This window comes from Ictalurus punctatus, chromosome 12 (genome assembly GCF_001660625.3).
Source record: "Ictalurus punctatus breed USDA103 chromosome 12, Coco_2.0, whole genome shotgun sequence".
In the NCBI taxonomy this organism is placed as follows: Eukaryota; Metazoa; Chordata; class Actinopteri; order Siluriformes; family Ictaluridae; genus Ictalurus; species Ictalurus punctatus.
In genome coordinates, this window is record NC_030427.2 from 13,768,711 (window position 1) to 13,791,884 (window position 23,174).

The window sequence follows — 23,174 nt, forward strand, 5'->3', positions numbered from 1 at the left end:
AAAAAATATAATAAATACGTCAGATGAGACGGTGGACATATGAATCATGATTGACTTTAGTGAATGCGTCTTGAGCTCTCCACCTTAAAGATGCACTGGCGAGGCACTCTCGTCACGGTAAATATGACATTTTTTGTGATTTTGTTTATTAACGTGAAATAAATACTATCAAGGGGCGCAGTGGATTAGTAGTATAACGTTTACCTTCGACCTCCGGAGTTTTGGGTTCGAATCCTGCTTCTTCCTTGTGTGCCTGGAGCTTGCATGTTCTCCCCATGCTTCGAGGGCTTCCTCTGGGTACTTCCTCCTCGGTTTCCTCCCCCAGTCCGAAGACATGCGCTGTAGGCTGAGTGGCATTTCTAAATTGTCCATGGTGTGTGAATGAGTGTTCAATGGATCGTGTCCCCTGCCTCGTGGCCCAAATTCCCTGGGATAGGCTCCAGGCTCTCGGTGACCCAGTGTAGGATAAGCGGTACAGAAAAGGCATATGGATGGATGGATCAATGCTGTCGGTGTATGTCCAACTGAACTATCGTTAAAAAAGTATATAGTTAACATCGAATCATTCTATTTATCAGGGATGCCCAAAAAAATAGTCCAAAACTGTGCTTTCAGTTCAAAAGGTGGAATACATCTGGCTCGAAGTGTGAAATGCTGCAACTGTGGAAAACGGTGTTTTTTTTTTAAAAAACACACTCCAGTCACTTTCTGTAGGATCAGATGGAGAAAGTGCGCTGTGAGCTGGTGCTTGAGGAAGAAACAGCCTATCGATCGTGTTTGGTAGCACAATCTGTGCGCAGCACTCCTTCTGTCTCCATCCATATGACGCTGTTTGGTACTCATGGCAACCGGGGGAGAAAGAGAATCAAATTCAGTACAAGTAGAGGTGGAAATAACGGCAAAATATCAGACGGACAAGGGTTATAACAGCGCCGATCTGACGTTCATGCACCACAAAAATAATCATAAACCTTGCATACGGATCTGTAGATTTCTGTTGGAGATTTGCTTCATCATCCAACCGCATTACTGCCGTAATGATAAACAGATGCTGCTGTGTGGTGCAGGTGTGTGTGTTTGTGTGTGTTGTGCGTTGTGTGTGTGGGATTGCCATTGTTTTTTTTTGTGTGTGTGTGTGTGTGTGTGTGTGTGTGTGTGTGTGTGTGTGTGTGTGTGTGTGTGTGTGTGTGTGTGTGTGTGTGTGTGTGTGTTTGCCCCTGACAAAAATAGCTCAGTTTGACAGCGAAGCTCACAGTACATTGGACAAGAGAGAACAGCCTGTGCTATATTTAAACACACACACACACACACACACACACCTAGTCTCTCCTGCCTGTTTCTTTTATGTGTTTTTATTTGTGGAGAATTGTACTGTATTTGTGGAGTCTTTTTTCCCCTCATCACTCCGTATATTCCGGTGAAGGATGTACAGACCCACACACACCCACACCCACAAAACAGCTGTTCATTTCCGACACTTCAGCTGAATCATGTCGCGCTGAATAGCGACAGGGGAAATGAGATGCCCCGTGTGTGTGTGTGTGTGTGTGTGTTCCATTCACATGCTAATGACTCGCTCACACTGATGGCCGTGGTGATGGATAAGTAGACAGGTCAGCAGCTGCAGAGTGTAAAGAACACTCAGAGTTTCCCTTCACGATCTTTTTTACACTAGCGTGAGGAGCAGATACACAGCTTGGCATGCTGATGGAGAACTTTAACTCGGGATCGTCTGTAATAGCGATGACGTGACGATGCGAGTGCGACGGCACGGTGAGGGAGATGATGAAGAAGCGGAGCGGGTTTACATGCAGCACAAAGAGACTCACACGGAGCCACAAAAACACACGACACGTTTTCCTCAAGGGCCAAGTTGCCCTTTAGTTGCCATGGTTACTTTACTGTCATGGTCTCCAGAGAGAGCAGTCAAGATCAGTAAGCCTGAGATATACACACACACACACACACACACACATACAGACACTGCATAAAGTTATGCATGTGCACACACAAACATGTGGACACCTGCACGCCCACATACACATATAAACATGTGGACAAACACAAAAGTACTGACACACAAACATATGGATAAAAACAAATGCACACACACACACACACACACACACACACACACATATATATATATATAAACATGTGGACAAACACAAAAGTACTGACACACAAACATATGGATAAAAACAAATGCACACACACACACACACACACACACACACACACATATATATATATAAACATGTGGACAAACACAAAAGTACTGACACACAAACATATGGATAAAAACAAATGCACACACACACACACACACACACACACACACACATATATATATATAAACATGTGGACAAACACAAAAGTACTGACACATAAACATATGGATAAAAACAAATGCACACACACACACACACACACACATATATATAAACATGTGGATGCACACATTTACTTAGTCTCATACACACAAACACACACAGAAACATATGGATAAAAACAAATGCATACACACATTTATAAACATGTGGATGCACACATACACACACACATATGGACACACAAATGCACAAGTGAACATACAAACATACAGACACACCAGTACACACAATCATTCAGAAAAATACATAAATAAACACACACACGTCAGCATATATATATATATATATATATACAACAATACTCTGCTCTCATGGATAACAATTACAAACACCACACAGGTTTATATATATATATATATATATATCTTTATAAATAGGTTGGAGAATACAAGGCAAGGGATCTGAGACCATTCCCCCATACAGAATCTCTCCAGGTCTTTCAGATTTCGAGGTCCTGGTGTACGCCCCTCTTCAGTTCACCCCACAGGTTTCCTGTGTGTTTCAGTCAGGGGACTGTGATGGTCATGGCAAGAGAGGTATGTTTCGGATTATCGTCCTGCCGGAAGATCCGACCACGATTGTTTTCATAATCGATTAGTTGGCCGATAATTTTTTTGATTAATCAGATGGGCCGGGCGGCTTTCAGTACCAATTTTTCGTTTATTTAAGATAAAATCCACAAACTGAGTTACAAATATAAACTTCAGACAAAAATTTTACACAACTGTTTGTCCACTTATATAAGACGGAAAACAATCCGATACACACAGACACACACCAGAATATATATTACTGATTTAGGACTGTAGTTTAATTCTGAGCTTTTTGCGCATCCCTAAACATAATGCATAAATACTTTTATAATGTAAACTAATAGACGTTTATATTATATAATAGTATTTATGCATTACTTTTTATAAAAGGTAACGCTGATAAACGGTAAACTGAAGAAAGTCATTGTCGGTGACTCTGGCTATTAGGCTAATGCTAGCGGCGTCACATTACATGCGTATGACGTCACGCGCCGTCGACTAATAAGCGGCTTATACTTCCGGGTAATAGTAAAACCATTAGTGTTCTATTTATGACGGTATTACCTTTCTAAAATTCACACACTAGACGGTAGTGCACAGTGCACTGTGTAAGTGTGGAGTACGTCATTTGGGACACAATTTTAGTATTTACTCTCCGAAGCGTGTTTTCGGAACAGAAGTAACGTAATGAGTAAACGCACCCCGTGCAGCACACAGACCAACTAATCCATAATGACATTCATTGACAACGATTTTCATAATCGATTATTATCGCTTTTATCGTTTAGTTGTTGCAGCTCTACAACTGACCATAGAACCTGAAGCTATTTCTTAGTGACGTCTTGTTGCATTAACATAGAGTTATTTCCCACCACTTCAGCTTTCTGTGCTTAAATTCTCTGATGTTTAATGTCTAACAAAATAATGGATGCTTTGGAACAATCAGTTATTAGCGCTTCTGTCTTCTCTGGAAGCTGAAGGATGAAAGGCTGGTTAAATGGGCCATTATAATGACGGCGGCTACAGAATAAAGTTTCACTTTGTATTCCCATTGGACAGAATGATGCAGTTTTGTAGAAATCCATTTCCGAGCCAATAATGTGATCGTGTGTGTGTGTGTGACGTGTTGAGAGCTTTTATTACTAAGGAGATGAATATCGTATCACATACATCACTCGTTTGTGAAAGGTTAATGATGGTTTGTGGTGTGTGGAAGGCCGATGTGAATGATTTGCAATTTCCCTCCTCCAGGTTCTGATTTCCTGTGCAACACCCACATCATCCCAGTGAAGAACGAAGAGGGCGTGGTCATGATGTTCATCCTGAGCTTCGACTACATCCTGGACGACGGGAGCATCGACTCACTGGAGCGCATCAACCACACGTCGCCGTCCAGACCCCAACACAGTGAGGCTAATAACTAACACACACACACACACACACACACACACACAACACAAATACACACACACACACAGGTCCACTACTGTAAACCACAAGAACATTAAAACAGGCACTTTGTGGAAATTGCAACATGAACGGAGTAAAAGGAACATAGGGGGGGACTTAGAGGAGTGGATAGGAGAGAACATGAGAGAAGAGAGGAGAAAAGGAGATGAGTGAAAGGAAAGGAAGAGAAGAAGAGAGAACAGGAGAAAGGAGGGGAGAAGGGGCGGATAGGAGAGAAGAGAAGAGGATTTCTCATAAATGACCTCTGCAAGATGGATATGAAGAAAATCCCTGCATCTGAGGGGGAAAAGAAATCTGATGACTTTCATACTGTGCAGTGTGTGTGTGCGTGTGTGTGTGTGTGTGAGAGAGAGAGAGAGAGAGAGGAGGGAGAGAAGAGTAGCATAACTGTATTCTCCAAGCAGCCCAGGAAGTCAAACGGGGGTCAATATTTATGCACCTCAGGGTCAGATAACACGTAACACTTCTCTGTGCTTTATTGTGCAGTAATGCAGCTCCACGCACTCAGCAGCAGATACACACTGTGTCTCCAAGTCATAATTCACACATAAATCCCAATTAATAGCCCATGCAAATCTGTCCACAGGTATCATAGCAACAGAGAGGGTTTTGAAGTGTGTGTGTGTTACCATTTAGGAAGGAGCTGTATACCAAATAGTTTTCATTGCCAAAGTAGTGGTTGTGACACCATTATTAGTTATTCTGCAGTGAATCAAATCAGTGCATCTGTGCATACCCCACGCTCCCTCCCCCTCCCCAAACACCCCAGAGGAAGCTCTGAAATAGAGAAATAAAGGCACACTTTCTTAGATGTCAGAATTGTATTGTCAGTAACCCCGTTAGTGCCGCATGTTTTCGGAGTCTGACGAGGAAGAATTAAAGGAAGTTCCCAAAAAAACAGATGCGGGTCCTGTGGGAGGCTCGGGGCTCGTGTTTGATCCGGTGTATAAATAGACCTGTTTGGCCAGTGATTTAATTAATGCTGGCATGGGATTTGAAGACCGAGCAGGGATAGAGAGGGGTTGAAAAGCGAGAGGGAGAGGGATGAATGGAGAGGACAAAAGAGGAAGGAGAGACGAGGCAAGATTGATATCAGGAGAGAATGGCGGAGGAGGAGGAGGAGCGTGATGGAGAGAGAGAGAGAAGGATGGAGAGGAGATCTGAAAAGGTAGAGAGAGGAGAGAAAAAGATGGAGGAGGGACAGGGAGAAAAGGATGAGAGGAGAGGATGAGATGATTGAGAAAAAGAAAGGTGGAGAGAAGAACCGGATTGGAGAAGGGAAAGTATGGACGCACGTGAGGAGGCATGGCACAAAGCACAACTTTTATTACATTTGGAGAATTTAATGGACTGAGTTTGTTTGTTATAGGTGAGAAAATGAACGGGGGCGTTTCCATATAACATAAATGTAAAATATTTAAAAAAATATGCAAGAAGAGTCTTCTTTTCCCCCAAATAATATCAGCTGACATTACTCTGGAATGATCGTCAGTCGCGCAAGGTGTTTTGAACTCCCCTATATTAACCGACACCCCAGGCAGCCCCGCCCACTTCGCTTCATTTCACATCAGTAACGTTTCGGGTGGTGCTCTCTTGATTTCCTGCCTGAGAGATGCGCTGATGTGGTGCCCTCGCTTTCGGTCAAGCTGAAATGAGAACGTGTTCATTATGAGAATGTGTTCATTAATGTGAAATATAATCTATCAATGTACGTTTGACTTCACTACCATTATTACACCAAGCAGTAATCAGGTGAAGCATTCAGTGACTGGAGCTTGACATGATGGCTGTAGAGGATTCATATCACACTCTGCTGCTGTTGATGCTATGATATTTGATGTGAGAGAGAGACGGCGAGAGAGAGAATGAAATTCATTTTGACTTTGATGAGAGACTATAGCTAGGGAGGCGGAACGCTAGGTTTGAGATTCGCCCTTTCTCGCCCCCTTCCTGCGTAGTATCGATGCTGACGCCCCAGTTTTCTCCCATCAACGATATTTCTGTCTGACATCCGAGCACATCCAGCTAAAAATTCCTCACATTGCCTTGCTGCAGAGATTTACTGCAGTCTAACAAACGCTGAAGCTTTCTGTAGCAGCGACTGTCCGTCAGATTTAATCAAAAATCTTCCTCTCACTTATTCAGCAGTTACTACATTAGGGACAAACGATAGCGGACATGGATGCTGTGTTTATGGACTACATGCCGGACATGTTAGGGCCTGTATGATATCCTGGATCAGTAGTACGCCTATAGGATATCCTGGATCAGTAGTACGCCCATAGGATATCCTGGATCAGTAGTACGCCCATAGGATATCCTGGATCAGTAGTACGCCCATACGATATCCTGGATCAGTAGTACGCCCATAGGATATCCTGGATCAGTAGTACGCCTATAGGTTATCCTGGATCAGTAGTACGCCTATAGGATATCCTGGATCAGTAGTACGCCTATAGGTTATCCTGGATCAGTAGTACGCCTATAGGATATCCTGGATCAGTAGTACGCCCATAGGATATCCTGGATCAGTAGTACGCCCATAGGATATCCTGGATCAGTAGTACGCCCATACGATATCCTGGATCAGTAGTACGCCCATAGGATATCCTGGATCAGTAGTACGCCTATAGGTTATCCTGGATCAGTAGTACGCCTATAGGATATCCTGGATCAGTAGTACGCCTATAGGGTATCCTGGATCAGTAGTACGCCCATAGGATATCCTGGATCAGTAGTACGCCTATAGGGTATCCTGGATCAGTAGTACGCCTATAGGATATCCTGGATCAGTAGTACGCCTATACGATATCCTGGATCAGTAGTACGCCCATACGATATCCTGGATCAGTAGTACGCCTATTGGTTATCCTGGATCAGTAGTACGCCCATAGGGTATCCTGGATCAGTAGTACGCCCATAGGGTATCCTGGATCAGTAGTACGCCTATACGGTATCCTGGATCAGTAGTACGCCCATAGGATATCCTGGATCAGTAGTACGCCTATACGATATCCTGGATCAGTAGTACGCCCATACGATATCCTGGATCAGTAGTACGCCTATAGGATATCCTGGATCAGTAGTACGCCTATAGGATATCCTGGATCAGTAGTACGCCCATACGATATCCTGGATAACAGAAGTAATGCAAACTGTAGGTGTGCTACTTGCATAAAAGCAAAAGAATCACAAAAACATTTTGTTTGGCTAGTTGTTTGCTAGCACCTGCTGATATAAAACATGCTAGCATGCTATTTTGCTAGCAACCGCTGATTTAAAACACGTCTTAAGGATGAACATGTTTTAAAAAGTTACTACTCCAAGCTGCTCCTGTAGTTCCTGGTCCACAGAAACATAGCTACTGTTAAGCAAGAACAAATAATAAAGTAGAAAACAAATAAAGTTGACCCCGTTCCTCTGCATCTTAGGCGCTTGTGAAAGGTTCCTATGTTCCTTTAAAAGGTTCCTATGGTGGAAATGTGCCTTCACAAGTGCAGGACGTGGAGAGTAACAGCAAAGTAGGAGCATATAAATTACAGTGAAGACTTTAACACGTTTACGTGTTTTTGACTTTGTGCCCCAATAGGAAAGGGCCGTTTCTTCCGTTTTCGCCTCCCCATGCCGCTAAGCATGCTGGGACTGAGTAAGCAGTCCCTTCCTCAGGAGGACCCGGACGAGGTGACCGTCTACTCGCCCGAACAAATGGACATGCGTTCGTCCTGCTCCTCCTCTTCCTCCCTGTCTCTATCGCTCTCACCACACGAGCTCCACCCTTCCACGCAAGACAGCTGCAGCCCCTCCTACCGCAATGACACCAGGGCTCTGATTGGCCACAACCTGCTGGACTCCTCCTCTCCTGCCTCCGGACCTCAGGACCAGTCCTCGCCACGGCACACGAGGGAAAGGACGGAACCTTCTGGATCAGCGGGCAGTGGGAGCGTGTGTACGCTGCGCAGAGCCTCGTCCTCGCATGACCTCGAGGGATTTAACACACATGCGGACAGGACGTACCGTGGCCGCCATGCTAGCGAAGGTACATGCACTACACACACACACATTCTACCTTATGACAGTAGAAACAAAATGACAGTTTAGCTATTGAGACACACTACTGAGGTGATCACACCTTCTATCACAGTCAACTCCAGAATTATTGGCACCTTAGTAAAGAATGGGCAAAACTTATTGGTATATATGATTAAAATTTACACTGAGGATCCCAATCATTTCAGGGTTGACTGTCGGTCTATCTCAAACACCCACACACGCGTGCACAGCTTTAACAAGCCTCGTTCAAAGCCGCACGGCCCAGCTCTTATATTTCCACTTCTCACCCTCCCTGCCTCCTCTCTCTTTCTAACACCCCTCCTTCAGACAATGGGCGGAGCATTAAAGGTATCCGCACCAACAATGTCCTAATGAGCACGTGCCTGCCCGCCTACCACCTGGAAGCATGCCAAGCCACATAACAATATGAAAATGAATGCCCTGCTGGAATATGCTCGATGTGCTTATTAAAATGCACTGCACTCAGAATTATAGGCAGCATGTGATATATGGTGATGTGCGTGTGTGTGTGTGTGTGCATGTCAGGGCTGCAAAGTTTCGTAATAGAAGTGAGTATTACAGGAGTGCTTTGTCTTCATGCAGGTTTTATTTTATTTAACCGCTTTCCAACACACTACACAGTTAGACTGAAAGGAATCTTATTCACTATATATATATATACATATATATATATATATATATATACATATATATATATATACATACATATATATATATATACGTATATATATATATATATATATATACACATATATACACATATATACATATATACATATATATATATATATATATACATATATATATATATATATACACATATATACACATATATATATATATATATATATGTATGTATGTACACATACATACATAGCGTACATGACACAGTTATTCCAAGCTTTTTTCTAACATCAAAAAGCGACACAGGGGCTTTTTGGTTAAAAGTTTATAAATTATTTTGCTACTTTTAGTTAAACGATACTTTTGTTCCAAACGATTGAATGCGCATATAGTTTTGCCTTAAATATTACACAAATTCTTATACTTGTGTGTTTGAGAGGAAAATAGTCATCTAGGAGTCTCATGCGGACGAGTGTGAAAGCGTTTTCATGTGTTCGTGAGAATGTACGTGTACGTGTATGCTGCGATGACGCACGACACACTGCATGATCGATAGATTATAAAAAAAAATTTTTTATCCCATACTCGCTGATATTTCAGGCTTTGCAGCTGCATTTCTTTCGGATTCATGTTGGAGTGTTTGGCTTCTGATTCGACTATGATGGTGACAAGGCGCCAACCATTCTTGAAGCTTTCGGAGCATTTCAGAGCTCGGTTGTGCATTTCATTCTTCAGTATAAACACAGCCTTTCATTTCAGGTGTGCGGAGTGCATTTAAGCACCTCAGTTCAAAGTCAAGTAATTGCTGTAATTCTCTCTGTCGTGTTTTATACAAGGCCAAGATGGCAGACTGATCATTTTTTTTCCTCCCAATCTGAATCACTCTAATCCCCTCCCCTCCTTCTCTTTCGATGTTTCTGATTGGCTAGTATCGCGCTCTTGGATGGCTGGGGGTATGGCTTGAGCTTTTCCTATTTGTGTTGTAATCGATCAGCATGACACTTTTTGTCTGTCTTTTTTTTTTCTTGTCTAACTTTTAAAAAAAACAATATTCTATTTTAAACCCCAAGACGAGTAAGATGTTCGTTGTGAAGGTGTGTGTTGTTCATGTTAGTGCTGTGTTTCTGTGTATTGAATGGCAGTCAGCGTTTCTGTGCTATTATTCTCAGTGGATGTCAATGGAAAAGCATGAGCTAAAACCGTGTGTTTGTGTGTGTGTGTCCTCGGACAGGGCCGTTCAGCCAGATCAAGTGCAGTCTTCTGGGCTCCACGTCCGACTCGAACCTCACCAAATACAGCACCATCAACAAGATCCCACTCATCACGCTGAACTTCTCCGAGACCAACAACGACAAACGCCCCGCCTCACCGCCCTCCTCGGAGAAAACCATCATCGCCCCGAAGGTCAAAGATCGCACACACAATGTCACGGAGAAGGTCACACAGGTGAGATGTCAACCAACGTGACAAACACATGAGGCAGAAACAATCCAAATATACACTATATGGACAAAAGTATGTGGACACCTGACCACCACACCCAATTGTATAGAATGTCTTCACTTCACTGGAACTAAGACGCCCAAACCTGTTCCAGCATGTCAATGCCTCTGTGCACAAAGCGAGCTCCATGAAGACATGGTGTGTTAAGGTTGGGAGAAGGTGGAAGAACTCGAGATCGAGTGTCCTGCACAGACTCCTGATCTCAACCCCACTGAACACCTTTGGGATGAACTGGAACTGGAGCCTCCTCACCTAAAATCAGTCCCTGATCTCAACCTCACTAACGCTCTTGTAGCTGAATGATCACAAATCCCCACAGCCACGCTCCAAAACCTAGTGGAAATCCTTCCCAGAGGAGTGAAACTTAATATACCAGCAAGGGAGGACCAGATCTGGAATGGGATGTTTAACAAGCACATATGGGTGTGATGGTCAGGTGTCCATATACGTTTGGCCATATAGTGTATTTTTGAGAAGTTGAAGATTTCAGGGATTTGGGGTGTCATGGTAACTAATGGTACAGTAGAAAATCCATGAACCCACATTCTTCTTTCTCTCTTCAACTTGTTTTTTTGTAGGCAATTTTATCAAATGAAATCTTTCAGATTATTCTTAGTCACAAACATGTTTTCCTTTCCCTGATATTATTTAACAAAATTTGACTTCATATTCACTGTGTTTGCTCACTACATAGGGTAATAGTGTTGCAGTGTACAGTTACACTTATATTTTCACTATGATAATAGTATTGGCACACTTGACTTCGATTGGGTTGCTTGCTTTCATTTACGTTTACATTTACGGCATATGGCGCTTTATCCAGAGCGACTTACATTTATCTCATTTATACAACTGAGCAGTTGAGGGTTGAGGGCCTTGCTCAAGGGCCCAACTGTGGTAGCTGGACAGTGCTGGGGCTTGAACTTCTGATCATTAACCCAGAGCCTTTAACCACTGAGTCACCACTGCCCCATGCGTTCATTGAAACAAATACACTGTGTTAATAGTTAGTTTAAGTGCCAGAGCCATGCACGTTTCAACAAGAAATACAGTGAGATCTTTTTTTAATTATTATTTAATGTAAAAAATTTAAAAACTTGTAAAAAAACAACACAAAAAAAACAAAAACAAAATGCATTTGTAGGCTTCAAGTTAGGTGGCTATAAGAGCACAGCCTTGACTCGACACCCCTTTCACGGTTGTGTTTGTGAAAGGAAACATACACAGAGACTCGATCATGGTACGGAGAGTTACACACTCAATTTAGTCTCATTCTTTGGAAACGCATTATGAATAATAGATAGTAAAATATTCTGTCAGCAGGTTTTGTCACCCGGTGCAGCTTAATCCATAGCAGATCCAATGGCAAAAAGAATTTCCCATTTCAAATATGATTCGAAGTGGGAAAGTGGCGTCTTGGTGGTTAAGGCTCTGGGTTACTGACCGGAAGGGCGGGGGATCAAGCCCCAGCGCTGCCAAGCTGCCACTGTTGTGCCCTTGAGCAAGGCCCTTAACCGTCTCTGCTCCATGGCTGACCCTGCACTCTGACCCCAGCTTCCTCACATGCTGGGGTATGCGAGGAAAAGAATTTCACTGTGCATATGTATATGTTACCAATAAAGACTCATTATCATGATTCAAACCTTCATTATTTTTACAAATGTGAAATTCCGGTGCCACTGTTTTTCTACCTCTAGGGAGACATGAAACATATTTCCTAAACTTGTTGACCTAATGAGGGTCAGCAGAGATCACTAGGATGCCCTCCGAGATCCAGCTGTTTCATTCTGCTAAATGTACAGCGTGTAATGGGCTGAAGCTCACAGATTCGTACGTGGTTGTTAGGTAAGAATTGCAGGTAAAATCCGACTAAATATCAGCGACGAGAAATAACAATAACCTAAAACATTGACGTTAATGATTATTTCTCATAATTATTTTAGTTGTGATGCACTTTCCACCTTTCGCGATAGCAGTGCAACTTAGCGTAGCGCTACTGCTAACATTCGCTCTCGTCTACGGCTCATCAGAACACTAAATCTCTTAAATCATTCAAACGCAAAGGTGTTCAGAATGCGCTCTAATAGACACACACTCTTGACGTGTCTTCGGGTTACCAGACTCAAAAGGCTTTAAATAAACCATCAGACACAAACACATTGCATGTTGTTAATCTCGCTCCCAGACCGTTGTTCTGTCAGCTCCCTGTTTCATCGTCGTCCTTACCGTGTTCCGTGATTGTTTGTTTGCTCAGTCGTTGTTGGACTGTAACTAAGCAGATGGCATTCATCACACGCAGATGGCCAGTTTCATCTCTCGTAGCATTTTTAATCAAACCCCAAGAGTTGGACACTCGTTAAACTACACCTCATGACCTGATGCTTGGAGGCTGCCTGAATAGATAAGCACTGTGCTGAACGCAATTCTCTCTATCACACGCACACGCACGCCCTCCTAATATAAAATACGACCCTTTAAGGAGTGAAACGGTTACACCGAATGACTGAGTTAGATCTTACTGCAGTTAGCATTAGGCCCTCAGCTTTGCCGAAATGAAGGGGAAACGTTCCCAAATATCCACTGCTTAACATTCTAGTGTTTATTACCAGATGAGGAGAGAGAGTGTGTGTGTGTGTGTGTGTGTGTGTGTGTGTGTGTGTGTGTGTGTGTGTGTGTGTGTGTGGAGTTAAATACACTAAGTTGTCATGTACAATCATTTACAATGTTGGATTCATTAGCACAGAGACAAGACAGTAACACTCCACTAGATACAAAACAAATAACACTGAAAATGTATAAACACCACACACACACACACACACACACACACACACACACACACACGCATACACACTATAACAGATCCATATTGGGTTTAGAGTTATTTTGCTTAATTATTAAATTCCTACTACTTTATTCATCCACGTTAGGAACGCTGCCAGTGCTGCAACCTCACACACAGTGATCATATAACGCACACTAAATTGTGTATTCAGAGTACTCAGAGTTGAGTTAAACAGTGAGGAGTTCATTACAAAAGTGCACACACTGTTCAGTATTCAGAATATACTGCTGCTCAGGAGTTTGCACGTTCAAGATGGAGTTTGTGCAGAATAACAGCTGCACGTCTCATTTATTGACTAATATAGATTTTCTATATTATTGTTATTAGGATTTAGGACCTTTGCCTCGCACCTATGGGGTTGGGGGTTCGAATCCCGCCTCCGCCCTGTGCGTGGGGAGCTTGCATGTTCTCCTTGTGCTTCGGGGGTTAACTCCGGTTTGTTGTCGTGTGTCTGTGGGTTTTCCTCCGGATTCCTCCCACCTCCCAAAAACATGCAGGTAGCTGGACTGGTGAAGCTATATCTAAATTGCCCCTAGGTGTGAATGAGTGTGTGACTGTGTGTGCCGTGCCCTGGGAAGGACTGGCATCCCATCCAGGGTGTGTTCCTGGGATAGGCTCCACTCCGGATCCACTTAGACCGCAACCAGGATAACGCTTACAGGCTTAATGAGCATTAATGTAACTGAACGAATCTTGTCTACTTCTATCACAACCGCATTGCGTTTTGCTTCTCTTGCTTATGAGTTTTGTGCAGTCACATTCCAAACTGTGGCAGTTGTTTTGTTGTTGAATCAGAACAGAAAATCCTGTTAAGAATATAGAGAACCTTCCACACGTGTCAATTAAACGGAAGTGAATACAGCCCTCAATGAAGCGTACTCGTTAAACCTCGTTTCCTGATCTGCTAACTAGGAAACACCATTTCATTTTCAATCGTTGTTACTATTCTAGTAAGAGCGATCATGTTTTGAAGAGATGTTCAGTCATGCTATACACGCAGTGAAGGAAAAAAAACTTTGATCGGGTCTAGCCGGTAAGCCTCCTGAAATGTCACGTGCATAATTAAGCAGTACGCCTACTCGATTCTGCTTCCTGTTCAGCAGCTGGAAGAGCTATTTTAAGCATGACCTTTGACCCCAAGCCACCGAAGTCTACAGATTCATCAGGGAGAGCGAGAGAGAAGGCGAGAAAGGCGCAATGAGAGTTTGATTCTACTCCTGACAGTTTCCTCCTGCTTTCTGTGGCGGTAATTGCTGTGCCTTCAGGATCGCTGTCTGTCTGTCTGTCTGTCTCCGTCTCTCTTTCTCTCCCACTCCGTCTCTTTTCCCTCCCTCTGTCTCGGTCGCTGAGAGGACACAATGGCTCTGGTAATTATCTCCACAACACTGGGGTTGCCTGAAGGATCCTTTCCCACACGCACACACACACACAGACACACACCGTCAGACTCTAAGTGCACAACCAAAAAGGCTCTCTGCACGACTAATCCAAAGTGTCTGGGGAAAAATGGGCTGCAGGACAGCTCTCTCTCACACACACGCGCACACACACACCATTCTACACAGTCAAGTTGCGCACTCGGAACAAGAGTGTGTAGAAAAGCTGAGTCGCACGATATTGCTAAAAGCAAACAATTTAAAATGTCAGAATTGAAATGTTACAATGTATACCACAGCACTGTTGAATTCTTCATTCTGATTGGTCAGAAGGTGTTGATTACATTTCTACAACAGCAGCTACGACAGTAGTGCAGCTGCAAATCACAGGTTTATATTAATATATGCGCTCAGTCTAAAACAGAATCAAAAACATTAATGGAAGGAGTCTCCAGGGTAACAGTGCTTTGTAACAGTCAGCTTTCAGACATGGGAAAGTCCTCACTTTGTGCTTGACAGGTTCTGTTTTTTTGTCTTTTAAACAAGAATAAAAGAGCGACAGACTGTGTATAGCTGCTATAACATCAGTGTTTACAGGAACTAACTTGTTTCTCAGAAGTACACTTGCTGCAGAAAAAAAAATAGCATGGGGAGGAGTCAGCCCTGATGAAGCTCCTCCTACCTGGGCAGAGCTGAGCGGAGGTGAGGAAAAGTTCAGGGGTAGAGTGTGTTTCTGGTTGGATAAGTGTGTTAAGTGTGTTGTCCAGTATTGTGTGGGTTAGAGCTGAGGGTTTAGGCTTATAAGAGATCAGATCCAGCTCCACACCCTGGACTTTTGTTTCTGCAGCAAGTACTATCTCAAATGTTACACAAAATGAAATGCTCCTATACGTGGATAAAAAGTCTGATCAGTGCCTCCAGGATTTTGCCATCGCAGAAATGAACGCACAATCAAGCAAACTCCACAATATTTGGAGGAGCTCGCAATTTTTCCAAATTACAGCACATTTTTTGCAGATTCGGGCCAAGGCGCGTCATGTGACATCATCACAGTGCGCATTCAGCCGAAGCCCTTTTCCATTCACGTGCGTCGAACACGAGTACAGCTAAAAGGTACAGCTCATTTACCAACAAACATCACTGTGAAAGACCGTGCAAAACAATTGCGATTGTGCCAATTCAAGTCGTTTTCAGCACAAAAAAAAGATTTTGAAAGGGAAGAAAAAAAAAGCCACAACCAAATCAAGCATTTTTATCTGCAACAATCACAAAAAAAAACCTCACAAAATCTGATGTCTGATGTGTCGTTCTTCACAGGAATTATAAAAGGAATGATACACTTTCGCACGTACGTGTTAAAGGAAAATACTCGACCTCATTCAATGCATACACTCTCTCTTCCTTAGGTGCTGTCTTTGGGTGCCGATGTGCTTCCTGAGTACAAGCTCCAGACGCAGCGCATCGACAAGTTCACGATCCTGCACTACAGCCCTTTCAAGGCCGTGTGGGACTGGCTGATCCTGCTGCTGGTCATTTACACGGCCATCTTCACGCCGTACAGCGCCGCCTTCCTGCTCAACGACCCAGAGGAGAAGAAGAGGCGCGTGTGTGGCTACTCGTGTAACCCGCTCAACGTGGTCGACCTCATCGTGGACATCATGTTCATCGTCGACATCCTCATCAACTTCCGCACCACGTACGTCAACGCCAACGACGAGGTGGTCAGCCACCCGGCCAAGATCGCCGTGCACTACTTTAAAGGATGGTTCCTCATCGACATGGTGGCCGCCATTCCCTTTGACCTCCTCATATTCGGATCGGGATCAGAGGAGGTGAGAAATGTCTCCCATTGTGATTTATATTGTCACTTTAGATACTACCCTTCTGAAGAAAAAAAAAAAACAATAGAAACAAATCACAGAAATTCTAACGGTTTCCACTACAAATACCATTACAAACTATCAGCTAACCATTAAAGCCATTATCATTACTGGTCCTTAATGGTATCCACTAGACATAACATGCCACCAGTGCAAAGCAACAAATTACCAGTAGAGACCCACAGGGACCATTACAGTTTCCATTAAATCCAATACAATTCCCACGCAGCTCAGTCACACATTGGTGGTGAGTTGAGCAAACCTGATTTTAACTCAGTAACTCATTATAACCATTAAAACCATTACGGATACTGTGAGGGTTTCTTTTGGGGTTTTCTTTTTCAGCAGGGTGCCTACTTCAATCCTCTATGACAAAGCAACAGGTAGAAAAACAACTTTTTACAGTGGAGGGCGCACTTTTAAATGAAAAGCGGATGTTCCTGCATAGTAAGACCATTTGACTTGAATTTTTAAAGATTTTAAATCTCACAATAAGTATACATGACCAACAGGCTACATGAATCTTACACAAAGGTTTATTTGAACAACGACCAGCTGTCATAGAGGCATTTTGTTGTGTTCTGACGCATGTTAAAACATCATGACGGTGCATTCTGGTATAGTCACATAACAGTGGTGAAGTTTTATCAAACATCAAAATCACACTCAGTTTAGATTAGGTTAGGGGGGAAATATTTACATTACTCTGTCCTGACAATGGCAGGAGTTTTCACAACGGCGCTCAGCATTATGTGATTCTGATATACCGAGCTACAAAGTCAGCTGTCATGATGGAACACATCATAACACAACCTTGTGTTTAAAAGAAAATGCAGCCCAAGTGTTACGTGTGCTCTAATCTTTAGAACAGCTGACGCTTGTTAGAATAAATGTTGATGTCGTGAGCACGCTCTTGAATAAAGTGTTACATATCTGTTAAAGGGTCAATTGCACCAGCTCTCAGTTTTGGGTCACTGAACGCATTGTGTAACGATACAGACCACGCTTAACCATCATGTGCATTCAGATCCAAGTTTATTCTTTTCTCTGCGCTTAAATACGTCATCCGACCGGTCAGAGTTTAATATTATATATCATATATTATGACAGCAGATTAGCTGCAAATCAAAGGTTTAACTAAGACGTTATTATTTCAATAGCAACAGCTTACACAGGGATGTGTACGGTGGACACTCGATGTAATAGGATTTAAAAAGTGTATAATGTTGATATGGTGATGTTTTCCCATCATTTTCGGAATTTTTGGAATCTCCAGTGTCTTTGTAAAAGACAGGGGCAAAGTTTTATGATACAGGAAATTCTTCAGGACAGAGGGGGTTTTACGCTTTGCAGTTTCTCTGTACAAAAAAAATCATAATAAAATAACCACAATGCCATTTTTGTCGAATTTCCTCAAATAGAGAGAAAAAAAGGCTGGTGAAGGAATGCACGAACACTTCACAGCTTAACTAAAAATAGATAAAAAGGCATTCTTTAATAAAAAAAAAAAAAGCAATTGGTGTAGTAGAAGTGGTAAAAAACAATTGTAACTCGACTATATCACAGCACACTGTTGTTGATTATTTTCCTATAATTGCATGACACACAATGTCCTTATTCCTTATGTATTAAATAGATCAAATACAGTTCTCTCTCTCTCTCTCTCTCTCTCCACCAGACCACAACTCTGATTGGTCTGCTGAAGACGGCCCGGCTGCTGCGGTTGGTGCGTGTGGCTCGTAAGCTAGACCGTTACTCCGAGTACGGCGCTGCCGTGCTCATGCTGCTAATGTGCATCTTTGCGCTGATCGCTCACTGGCTGGCGTGTATCTGGTACGCCATCGGCAACGTAGAGAAACCCTATCTGGAGCACACCATCGGCTGGCTCGACAACCTCGGCATGTCCATCGGCAAGCAGTACAACTACAGCGACCCCTCCTCGGGCCCATCGATCAAGGACAAGTACGTCACGGCTCTGTATTTCACATTCAGCAGCCTGACGAGCGTCGGCTTCGGGAACGTCTCGCCTAACACTAACTCGGAAAAGATCTTCTCCATCTGCGTCATGCTCATCGGATGTGAGTAGCAGCGCGATTCATATTTGATGCTGAAAGGCTAAAACTTTGTCACAATCTGCCTATCGAACTAAAAAATAACACAATTTCTGTCAAGATTTCCATGAAATCATCATCATCGCAGTCTGTTTTTGAAATAAACCATTTTGATCTAGTAGTAATTCATGAATAATAAATATACAAATATATACACGAAGAATTGAGAATGTTTTTTCAGTTCTGGACATTATATCCATTACTTTCTCTTGAAGGGTGCCAATAATTCGAGAGTTTACTTCAGATTGTCCTCTTGAAATATGCTGAACCCCTTTTCTTTGACCTCTGACCGTAGCCCTGATGTACGCCAGCATCTTCGGGAACGTCTCGGCCATCATCCAGCGTCTGTACTCGGGAACGGCGCGATATCACTTGCAGATGCTCCGCGTCAAGGAGTTCATCCGCTTCCACCAGATCCCCAACCCACTGCGCCAGAGACTGGAGGAGTATTTCCAACACGCCTGGACCTACACCAACGGCATCGACATGAACATGGTATAGGAACACGTGTGTGTGCGCGCGCGTGTGTGTGTGTGTGTGTGTGTGTGCACCTGGGTATTAATGTGTGTCCACTTCTTTTCTTATATCTCTAGATCACTCTTGATTGGTGAGAAGACATTTGAATTTTGAATAATTTATATGAATTTGACATAATTGATACTATTATTGGTACTAATGCTATTGTTAATCCTGAATGCATTAGCTACAATCGAGATACATCAATCTGTTTAGCTATCTAAATATCCACAGGACAACTGATGAAGTAAGACAGGAGAGTATTTTACTTGTCACTATATCCTTTGTTGCCATGACAGCTTAGCGCAGTGCATAGCCAAGAATTAATTTCAGGGTAGGATGAGGAAATATGCTCAAATTTTTTTTTTAAAAAAGGCACTGATCTGTACAATTATAATGATAAGTATAATTGATGCACGCATGCATTTTGGCAGGATGCCCTGTACAGTTTTTTTATTTTGTCATTTAAGGCACAACCTGCCATCAATTAATCTGCACCATATTAATAACATAAAATAGCCGTATTTTCAGTTCCAGTGAAAATAATGAAAATAATATAATAGTAATAGGGAAAATTTTCATTTCATCTTATACAATCACATCTATCTATTTTACTCCGACTGCAGTAGCAGTTTGGTTCTTCGTTTGCGGTGACTTTGATATCCCTGAGCGCGTAAAAATGCATGATCCTGATTGGTTAAGCCGATCTATCACTGTAGCGGCTGATAGCCAATAAAATGTGATTAAACAATCACAATAACTGTGATACAGACTGTAAAAAAATAGAAATAAATATATATATATATGTGTGTGTGTGTGTGTGTGTGTATACATATATATATACACATACACATACATACACACACATACATTTTCAATACATATACATTCAGTATTTAATACAGTTTTAAATACAATAGCATGGTAATGCCTTTTAAATATGTTACCAAGCACAAACATGAATGTGGCATAAGCTGCCTTGGTATCAAACATTACTGTAGTGAACATGATGAGACTGACGGTACGCTGTCATGGCAACTCGGAATAGATATGACGTCTTTCTTGACACGTTAATGACAGGGTTATGTCAATCTTATGAGTAGTGATCATTACAATTACTGGTCATTGTAATGCTGGACAATCCTAACAGTCTTGACACCTCATTACAGGTTATTCGTTTGTGAGAGGGTTAGGTCAGTCTTCCAGTGCAGGGTTGACGTAAAACATGATCATGTCTTAATTTGTGCTGTGATTAGATTGCGAGGTTATGATCAGTGTATGTGTTTTACGCTGATGTGTTTCTGTCTCTCTCTTATCTGCTTCACTTGGATTTCAATCCTCTGGTAAGAACAGGAGGTACAAATAACTCATGACTAATGATAACTAATTCCAAGATTAAAATGCTTGGTTCATGTTATTCATTCATAAGGCTAGATTAATCGAAGTAATGCCGATGTTCTTTCGCTCTATAAAGGTTGTTATGCATGCGTAATAGCATCCTAATAGACTCGTAACCGTAATAAACAGTGGCTCTATGAAGTGATTTGTGCACATCATTAGCAGCGGCTTCAGATAAACACGGCAGGGGGAAATGTTTAAGTGGATGCTCCGTTAAGAGGGCGGGATGGAGCATCAGAGCCGGCCTGGTGCTTTTTGCACTGCCAATCTCTGAGCTTGCTGCTGACAGCTGCACTTGCCAAATGCTGTTAACCCTTTCCTTTCCAAATCTCCTCTTTGGTCTTTCTGTCACTGCAAAGGAGTCCTCGGTCTTTAGTGCCTTTGCTGTAAAATGATCTTGACGTCAGTTTAGCAAGAGGTTATTTCAGACCTTAACCAGTTTGTTAATTTAGTTCAAGTAATTTTGTTGGATGTTTTATGCATGGAATGTTGCTCGTCTATTTTACTATGGAGTGTAGACCCAAAGCTGTTTCACAGGTAAGTTTATCCTCATTTTTGTTCAACCCTTACTTTTTTCCCAAGGACTAGTTTACAGATTTTGTTATTTTCTTTTCTCAGCATGTATTTTTATCTATGTAACTGATTTTTATTTTAATACCAGTTTTGCCAGGTCTGCAGTTTTCCTGCTAACACTGGGCTATTTTTGAACTGCCACAGTAGGTTCATATTTTTGCCTGAAGGTTGGGAGTTTTTCCACACATTAGGTTTATTATATCTATGTAGAATGTGGTGGAAAAGTATTTTGGCTTATCCTGATTTCTTCTGTGTTTGTGTATATCTCATACTAAACTTTTTCAGAAATTACAATAAAATCTAAGATAAAACAAAGGCAACCTGAGTAAACACAAAATACAGTTTTAAATGATAATGTTATTTACTGAAACAAAAAAAGTTATCCAATATCAATTGGGCCTGTGTGAAAATTTATTTTACTCCATAGTTACTAATTCCCCAAATCTATGAAACTGCATTCATAATGGGGTCCAGCTGGACTAGACGCAACCAGACCTGATTACTGCAAACCCTGTTCAATCACATCAACACTTAAATAGAACTTTTTCAACAGCATGTTGGTTAACGATCTTACCCAGTAACACACTCTGCCAGAGTTGAAAGAAATTCCAGAAATGATGAGGAAGAAGGTGATTGAAATACATCAGTCTGGGAGGGTTATAAAGCTATTTCAAAGGCTCTGGGACTCCAAAGAACCACAGTGATTATCTCCAAATGGAAAAACTCGACACAATAGAGAACCTGCGCAGAAGTGACCGACCTTCCAAAATTCCTCCAAGAGCACAACAACTACTCATCCAGGAAATCACAAAAGAGCCAAGGACAACATCAAAGGAGCTACAGGCCTCACTTGTGTCAATAAAGGTCACTGTTCATGACTCCACTATCAGAAAGACACTGGGCACAAATGGCATCCATGGAAGGGTGGTGAGGTGAAAACCACTGCTAACACAGAAGAACATTAAGGTTTGTCTGAATTTTGCCAAAACACACTTTGATGATCCTCAAACCTTTTGGGAGAATGTTCTGTGGACTGATGAGTCGAAAGTGGAACTGTTTGGAAGACAGGGGTCATGTTATATCCAAACACCGAATTCCACAAAAAGAACATCATTACTAAGGTCAAGCCTGGTGGTGGAAGCGTGACGGTGTGGGGATGCTTTGCTGCTTCAGGGCCTGGGCTACTTGCAATAATTGAGGTGAAACATGAATTCTGCTCTTTACCAGAAAATCCTAAAGGAGAATGTCTGGGCTTCAGTTGAGTTGAAACTGGATTATGCAGCAAGACAATGATCCAAAGCATAGGAGTAAATCCTAGTCCTAGAAGTAAGTGAAAGACTGATCTCCAGATTTGCTGCTAAAGATGGCCCAAACAGATTTTAAGTTTAAAGGGGCAATTCGTTTTTCACGTCTGATAGGTGTCGGATAACTTTTTTGCGTCAGTAAATAAATAAAAACTGTATTTTAGAACTGAAGATCTAAAACTATTTCGTATGAGATATACACAAAAACAGAAGAAAATAATTATGGGGCGAATACTTTTACACAGCACTGTATATATACACACTATATGGACAAAAGTGGACACCTGGCCATCACACCCATATGTGGTTCTTCCCCAAATTGTTACCAGAAAGTTGAAACACACAATTGTATAGAATGTCTTTGTATGCTGTAGACTTACAATTTCCCTTCACTGGAACTAAGAGGCCCAAACCTGTTCCAGCTTGAAGACGTGGTGTCTTAAGGTTGGAGTGGAGGAACTTGAGTGTCCTGCACAGAGCCCTGACTCCCACAACCCCACTGAACACATTTGGGATGAACTGGACTTTACCCCAGACCTCCTCACCATCGGTGCCTGACCTCACTAATGAACACAGC

At 42.2% G+C, this 23,174-nt stretch overlaps 1 protein-coding gene across 3 annotated transcripts in view; it reads left to right on the plus strand.

Annotated features, from left to right (window-relative positions):
• Positions 1-23,174, plus strand: part of kcnh7 (potassium channel, voltage gated eag related subfamily H, member 7) — a 67,028-nt gene that overhangs the window by 33,063 nt on the left and 10,791 nt on the right. For all 3 annotated transcript variants that reach the window (XM_047159048.2, XM_017482395.3, XM_053684066.1), the window contains exons 3-8: positions 4,178-4,333; positions 7,986-8,432; positions 10,323-10,537; positions 16,222-16,647; positions 18,374-18,773; positions 19,102-19,301. In XM_047159048.2, the coding sequence (XP_047015004.1) occupies positions 4,178-4,333; positions 7,986-8,432; positions 10,323-10,537; positions 16,222-16,647; positions 18,374-18,773; positions 19,102-19,301 (1,844 nt within the window). The remainder of the gene's footprint in view (positions 1-4,177; positions 4,334-7,985; positions 8,433-10,322; positions 10,538-16,221; positions 16,648-18,373; positions 18,774-19,101; positions 19,302-23,174) is intronic.